Here is an 8,421-nt window from a genome sequence, read left to right as displayed (position 1 = left end):
GCACCTACCTACACAGTCACACTGAAGAATAAAAAAAGAAAGAAAAGAAAGGAAGAAGAGAGAAAAAGAAAACGGGCGGGAAACGTTCTCTCGACGAAACGTTGTATCATCGAGGATTACCTCGAGTGTGACTATCTTCAGCCTCCATCTAACGCCGTTCATCTTCCACACTCCCGCTGGATTACGTCGTTTTACGATGGAAACGGCTCCTTACCACGAAGAGCACCTATAAAGGGGCTTCGCCGGTTTACTTTCACTCGTCATCGGCGGCCGGTTTTCCGCCGCTTTCCGCCCACCGGATGGCCCCCGATTTTCCGACCGTTTCGACACGAAACACCAACGTTTCGGCATCGTGACTTCTCTTAGGTTCGCTGCCTCGTTGGAACCGTTTTATCGAAGCTTCCGATCGTAAAAGCAGGCGGGTGTTGATGACTCGTTCGTCATCGTGGAAATTGACGCTCGTTTGGAAAGTACGATACGTGACTTTGGGAAAAACCGTGGGAGAATTTGAGGGAGATGTATGTGTACTACATATTCCGCTATTAGCCCTTCGACAGTGTGATAAAACGAAGAATTTAGAAATTGCTTATCTCTTAATCTCCGATATTTCCTGCACTTTGGGCTGGATTAATGTGGATGGCTAACCCCAGCGGGATACCATCTTCGAGTTTGGCTATTTTATTTCTTTAGTGAGGTCAGTGCGGTGTTTTCTTTTTGGTCTTCTTTCTATGGGAGTTTTGCTCGCTTCAGCAGCCAGCTGGTTTGGAAGATAAGTCATATTGTCAAAATTCTAAACTCATTACGTATACAAATTATTTTTCTCTTTATGCCGACACTAGTATCTAGTTATTTGATTTAAATTTCACTGCGGTCGCACTCGCAACAAAATAGTAGCCCGCGGTCGATGTTTCTCGGATGTAAAAATAAAATTTTCTTTGGTTTCCTGTGTCGTTTTGTAAATATATTTTTATTTATATAATGTTACATACTAAATATTATGTTTTTAAAAGTGCCTATATTCGATTGAAACATGAACATTTAGGAGGTAAGCTTGATTGATTATTTTCTTTGCTTTCGGATTATTTTATAATATGTTTATTTATAGTCTTGAATGAAATAACATAACGAGTCTTGAATAGGACTATTTTTATTTTATTATTTAAATGTTTTTTACATTTCGTATATTCGTACTTATATTTACAACTCGAGGGTGTTCTTACGTTGAACTTAGTTTGTAAGACACAAATTTTATAACAATTTTTACTTTATAATTCAAGAAGCTTTTTTTTATAATACCAAGGTTTAGAATTATAATTGTAATACTTGATAAGATTATTTTCATTCATGTGCGTTCTTCATACCGTACAATGTCCCGTTCAAAATTACCTAGTCGTAAAAGGGACATTTCCAACTTGTTTAAAACTCTAAAATTTTGTTATTTTTCATTACTATTGACAAGCTTATGATATATATTTATCAAAGGCCAATAAATGTACTTTCTATTAACGAACATTTTTTTAAATATCTATGATATCAAAAATGGACGCTGAAGACAACTTCATTGTACTTCTCCCCTGCTTTTATTACGTTATGCTGCTCTTACATCGGATAATAAGAAGTGAAGAAATGAAACAGAAATATGTTTTACTCGAGAATTTTTATTTCAAATGAAAGAAGAATTTTTTCTTCGAGCTACTCTCTCCTCGTGATATACAGGGTGGTTGGTAACTGGTGGTACAAGCGGAAAGGGGGTGATTCTGCGCGAAAAAAGAATTCGAAAATATAAAATAAAAATTTTTCGTTTGGGGCTTTGTTTTCGAGAAAATCGACTTTGAATTTTCGCTCGGTACGCGTCCACTTTATCACGCCTCGTTATAACGGATCTCACTGTAGATCGTTGTCCCGATAGAAAAATTAAAAATAAAAAATAAAAAAGAATTTGTATTTTATATTTTCGACTTCTTTTTTCGCGTAGAATCACCCCCTTTCCACTTGTACGACCAGTTACCAACCACCCTGTAGGTATATGACCCGCCACGGTTACCTGTGATGCTACAATAGTCATTGATGACATTCAACTTCTTACAATTGTAAAAATTGAATGAAAATTGACAGTTAGGGCATTTTGAATATAACCGATAAATAGAAGATACTTTGAAATAAAAAGTTGCCCATTGAACAATTAAATAGTTTTATTAGAACATCAATAAAAAAAAAAAGAGAAGAAATCTTGCATTTAACGGTGCACTCTGTTAAAACACTGTGGCGTCCTGAGCGTGGCATGGCAGTCAAAGTGTTAAGTATTTTATGTAAATTTGAGTTTTACATTTAAAGTTGAACATTATTAGTCATTAATCATCGGCATATGGAATATGCAAACACCAAACTGACAACTCAATCCTGACAAAGTTAATTGTTTGATTCCTTCAGAGTTAAATGTCGATCATGTTTTTTAAAACTGCTGAGAATAATGAAAAAAGGATTAGTATGAACATGGTTAACACGATAAATATTGTGCTTCACATATAAAAATCAAAAGATATCTTTATTTTATAACTTACTAAGAGAAATGTACAAACTATGTATAAACACTCATCACACAGAACTCACTCAACTCAGAGAAAACTAACATCTAACAAAAAAAAAAATTGTGGAAGTATTTCTTATTAATAAAATAAAAATTTGTAGATATCGAGGCGGAGTGTCAGGACGACTACATGAAAATCCGGATCGGTTTCAACGGTTCCTTCACCGGGTTGCTCTACTCAGCGGGTAAGTAGCCCTTTGGAAATTAACATCGCGACATGAATCGTGGACGTGGCTGCGAGGATCCGCATCAAAAGACGTACTATCACGTCCGCGTTGTACGACCTCACGACTTTGCCGGTCGCAATCATCATCTCTGCGGACACAACGCTCGAACTGTTACGATGCTGACGAGCTAATGGCAAAACATTATCGTGAAACGATCTCGCTGAAGTTCGCCACTAGCGAACAGAGATAGAGAAAGGAAGATGGAAAGAGAGAAAATTTTCCTTTTTTCCAAGGCGAGTCCATCCAGACCAGCATAGTCGAACCGTGCATTTCCGTTATTTTGAAAGAAGCATAACGCGTTGCCTGCTCTTTGCACGATGCACGCGATGCACCTGCAAATAGCTCGTCCTTGTTGGTCACCGTCCTCCTTCCACACTATTCAGCTCTCTTTGAGCGTTCCTCTCGATTCCAACAGGGTATAGATGATTATCGTTCCAGTTTTGCTCGATCGTTCTTTCATATTCGTGATTTTAAAAGCTAAAGGAAAACTTCTCTTACACGACGCGTATTTCAATTATTCAGAAATTCAACAATTAGCTCCGACGTAGTCTAGTTTCTGTGTGGCAACATATAGAAGAAACGAAAAGAATAAAACATAGAGGAAATTGCTCGAGTCCACAATCCTATCATGTACGTTACTTATGTAGGTTACTGTAGCACATGTAATTTTCACAATTTTATTTGCTTTGTTGCCAAGCGTGTTACATGCTGTTATGGAACAGAATGCGTTAATACACGTACATAGCTTGTAGCTCGTATAATTTTCCTATTAATATTAATTCAGTTCTACAAAAGACTTTGACCTTTTCTTACAGCTCTCAATTTATTAACAAACTTTATTATCATATTTTTACTGTATCTGTTGTAAATGGTTTTGTTTGGTAATCTGGATTCGTTATTGAGTTTTACATGACCCCAGTAAGTGTGTTAATGAATATGTACTTGTAAACGTGGGTGTGTGTACGAAAATTGCTGACAGTGAACGATCAATTTCAATTAAAGGCTACTCCTATGACCCGGACTGCATGTACGTGAACGGAACTGGCCGCGACTACTACGAGTTCTATATTCAGCTGAATCGTTGCGGCACCCTCGGCGAGAACACTCATCATCAGGACAGCCGAAAAAATCCTACGGTACGTAAAGAGAGCATGCGTGTATACTGTAACGTACAAAAGCCTTAGTCCATGTATTAAATGAGAATGTTTCACTTCTAGTAACGAACAAATAGATGACGCTATTTGTTAAGAAGACCTGTTGTAAACGACTGCATTAGAATTAAACCAGGGCTCTGTGTATTATAACTGAAAAAAGAAATTGTGCATCAGAAGAAAGCACAAGTAGGCAGTGGCATGAACAAAATATCTTAATATTGTTATACGTAATCTCTATATCAAACACTGCGGTTTTATTAAAGATGTATCCTAAGACTTTCCAGCGGGACTACATATTTAATTGCCATTGTAAAACGAGTAACACAGATGATTTAAGACTTTTGCACAGTACTGTATAATAGTGTGACGAAAGATAGATGATGTGGTTCGTTATGATCACAGCGTGACCACTTGCCCCTTTTGACAAGGAATAATAATGATTAACGTGGACGAAAAAAAAAAAAAAGATAAAAGAATCGACTTGGCCCGTTTTATCTTTTATCTCGCGATCATCCACCGTCGTCTGAATGTTTAATGTCCCACGAGACTCGACATGTATATTAATATACACACCGTCCGTGCCGTTAGAGAACTTTAACGGACGTGAATCATAAATGCCGATGCTAATAATTCTGTTACGTTCTGCTGTGATTTATTAAACTCGACATGCTTTATACAGGATGCACTAAAATCGTGTCTGTTCCTACTGAGTTGCGGTCAGAAAGAGATCAAACGAAACGGAGGGAAAGAATTTGGATGAAGACGATATTCTGTTGACTCTTAAGTAGTTTATAGATTAGCGAACTAGACTTACGGAGTCGCTGAAAAGATATAAAATGAACATATAAAGTGAATAATTTAATACAGATCACAAATTTCCCTTTCACTTTTCTCTTCCTTTTCGATCTGGCCTTCATCTCATTTCTTCTGCCTGTGTCCATTCTATTCTCACTGTTTCCTTCATTCCCATTTGATATCTTTCCTAACTTCCCTCTTTCCTTTCTTTGTCATTCTTCATCCTTTTTTCCTATATTTCTTCTTTTCCTATTGTTAGTTGTTTTACATGAAAAATTTCAACAGCCGGTATTTCAGCGCCAGTAATATTTTAATGTCGACTCTTCAAAGAATTTTCCTTCGCTCTTCACACTCAGTTAACTCCACTAATACATAGTATCTAGCGCTTGCATTTCTTTGTAAACCGCTTTAACCAATTGATCGATGATCGATATTTCGTCTAAATGGCCCACTCACTGTGATTTTCTCCTCGCGATTTACAACGCTCGATTTCTTTCCATTGCAGAAAAACTTGATGTGGAACACGGTCACAGTGCAGTACAACCCGCTGATCGAAGAGGAGTTCGACGAACACTTCAAAGTGACTTGCGAATACGGTTATGACTTCTGGAAAACCGTCACCTTTCCATTCCTCGACGTCGAGTAAGTGTCTTACTAAATACCTTAATTATTAATACCAATTAGTGATCCTTAATTAAGCTCTTCAAAGCGACTTGCGAATGTGATTACAACGTTTGGAAGAAGCTTCGCTTTCCAATTCCTCTATGTCGACCATCTTATTAAATATCTGTCAACTTGCCATGCCAATCAGTCATCCATAATAACAGTAAAGAATTCAAAATTATTGTATATATATATATTTGTACTACCGTGTATTTTTTAACGTGTACTGTATGATGTCCCACTGATGGATAACGGGAAGTTGATCCCAGCAGAAGGCTCTAACGCGGATATCTTCTTTCAGAGTTGCGACGGGGAATCCTGTTGTGTTCACCCTGCAGCCACCAGAGTGCTACATGGAAATCAGATACGGTTACGGGACCACTGGAACTAGAGTGGCTGGACCAGTCCGTGTCGGCGATCCTCTGACTCTCATTATCTATATGCGCAGCAAATACGGTACGCCGATATAGCGGACATGCATTTTCGCGTTACGCTACTCTTACATCGATTCCATACGATCGACGTGTCTAACACTAGAACTACCGATAGTTAACAGGAAGTTATTTCTACCAAAAAGCAGTCACAATGACTGGTCTTTAAAAAATACCTGATAATAGAATATTTTTATATTTATTGATTTATTACTTTCTTACGCAAGGAATTCCATGTTATGTAGTACATTTTTGGTATTATTAATCCATCTGGGACCATAATCCCTAAACGAGGGTTGACACATTTATAAAATTGTAGAACTAGACTAACTAATCTAACTAGCATCTAGTAATCTAGCGATCGACTCGGAATTTTTCTCATAACTAATATCATCATATCGAATGATATACAGTAAAAATTTCAAAAACGTGTGGCAAGTTGTAGAAAACGAGGAAACTGGTTAATTGGGGTTCGATAAACAGATTGCAGGACCCTTTTACGCTTTGACAAGTACCAGTCATTTTAACTGGCATTGGTATAAGTAGCATTGATACAAAATTATTTTGAGGTTGAATACATAAAAAAACAAAATAAAATTCATTATATTATTCTTTCAGTTATCGTTGCGAAAGTCGTTACATCATCTCGTTACATCATCGTGGAAAAAATATAACACGAAGTAGGAATTTTAAAATAAAATTGTAAAAGCAGTCAATTTATCTGGTATGGTAGTTCTAGTGCTAATCACGTGGCGCTACATAACATCTGCCTGGTGTTATTCCACTGGTCAACAGGATACCCAGGACCTCTATTATGTACACAGTTTCCCTTCGAGAAACTAAAATTAGAGTAGGGTTTCCTCGTTCGAGAAATCGATAACGAGTCGCGATTCCAAGTTGTCAATAATTGACAACGATAAGTCGGTAGTTTAAATATTCCAAGATACTAGAATTCTAAGTAGAATCGATATACTCAGGCTATTTAAGTTCATTAGGTTGGTTCAGAACGTTGATATGAAACTTCAGGAATATGTAATAGTTATTAAAAAAGCAAAAATTTGTCTGGATAAACAAAAATCTAAATATCACATATTTTCATCAATAAGGCCTTTCCTGTTTTATCGACAGCATAGGTGTGGTCGATACCACTGTTCACTGTATATGACATATTTATTTTATTGACTTTAATTTTTTGAAACATCGTTACAATAGGAATTTTGTAATTTCTCATTCAAGTATTAGTTTCAAATAGATTCTACTTGCAGGTGTTTGGTCGACTTAATTAAAATGTAATTCTAATAAATAGAGATCGAACTCTACTGTAAAATTTAATAAAAGAGATTCGAATCTATATTAGGATGAACATCTAAAATGAATATTTTTATTTTCACAGATGGTTTCGACATCGTCGTGAACGACTGTTACGCCCACAACGGTGGAAATAAAAGGATTCAGCTGATTGATCAATACGGGTGCCCAGTGGATGATAAATTGATCAGTAGATTTCGCGGATCCTGGTCAGAGAGTGGTCTCTTCGAGACTCAAGTTTTCGCCTACATGAAGACGTTCAGGTTCACTGGTTCACCTGCTCTATACATCGAGTGCGACGTCAGAATGTGTCACGGAAGATGTCCAGTATGTAGGAAACGAATGAGAATAAATTCTTAGCCAATTGTCATACAATAGATCGTTTTGTTAAAAGTCTTGATGTGAATTTATATGCCTGTTGTTATATGAATTATTCGTGATTGTACAGAGTCAACCGTGTCATTGGAGGAACGCCAAGAATGTGGCTAAACGTTCTTTGCCAGAAATTGGTGGCCCGTCGACGCCAGCGACGAGTTTGTCAGAGAACGTCAATCTGTTCCAATCGTTGCGTGTTCTACAGGAAGGCGAGGCAGATACGGAATTCTTCCAGAATTCCACTACAGCTTTCCGAAGTGGTAATTTCAGTAAATGATTCGACCTTAAAATATTTAATCTGTTATCCGAGTCATCGTTTAAACAGAATTTGTATGATTATGATTATTAACATTTTTATTTGTTTATATATACTGATTATTGATGCTTTTTTTGCAGGACCTAGTGAATCCACGAACGACAGAGTGTGCCTTAGATCAACTGTTCTTAGTACGATCATAGGAATCGGTTGTGGCTTCCTTTGTTTAATGGCAGGGACGATATTAGCGATGTGTTCGAGAATTCGAAGACAGGCTAGGGAAAAACTTCTATCTGATAGCATAAGTTACATGACCCACAAGGGTAGGATCAACTAAACGCGGCCTCTTTGGACGTACAAGCGAAGTTCTTCTCTTTTCCTTCTTCTTCGTGGCAACTCCATCGGTACAAGCGTATCGAGAGATTCACCGAGGAAACATTCTCCGTCGGTAATAAGGCGAGGACGATCATCGCGTTTGTAAGAAGCGACGCGATCGGTAATAAAGCTAAACATAAGCTCGATCGATAAAAAAGGTATTTTCAATCGACGGTCGAGAATACAAATTGCGAGATACAAGCAATACAAATGTAGCTAAAAATTGTATATTTCGGTAAAGCGTGAGATA

The 8,421-nt window shown here is 37.3% G+C and overlaps 1 protein-coding gene across 1 annotated transcript in view; it reads left to right on the top strand.

Moving 5' to 3' along the window:
• LOC100744689 overlaps positions 1 to 8,421 on the top strand; it is a 94,882-nt gene extending 86,461 nt beyond the window's left edge. Inside the window, exons 9-15 of the mRNA XM_033320541.1 lie at positions 2,689 to 2,772; positions 3,817 to 3,950; positions 5,269 to 5,405; positions 5,728 to 5,882; positions 7,251 to 7,492; positions 7,614 to 7,800; positions 7,937 to 8,421. Coding sequence (XP_033176432.1) covers positions 2,689 to 2,772; positions 3,817 to 3,950; positions 5,269 to 5,405; positions 5,728 to 5,882; positions 7,251 to 7,492; positions 7,614 to 7,800; positions 7,937 to 8,133 — 1,136 coding nt within the window. The 3' untranslated portion in view covers positions 8,134 to 8,421. The remainder of the gene's footprint in view (positions 1 to 2,688; positions 2,773 to 3,816; positions 3,951 to 5,268; positions 5,406 to 5,727; positions 5,883 to 7,250; positions 7,493 to 7,613; positions 7,801 to 7,936) is intronic.

The sequence above is a fragment of the Bombus impatiens genome, unplaced genomic scaffold, assembly GCF_000188095.3.
Source record: "Bombus impatiens unplaced genomic scaffold, BIMP_2.2 scf_0319, whole genome shotgun sequence".
NCBI classification, from domain to species: Eukaryota; Metazoa; Arthropoda; class Insecta; order Hymenoptera; family Apidae; genus Bombus; species Bombus impatiens.
This window is presented reverse-complemented; position numbering and strand designations above follow the sequence as displayed.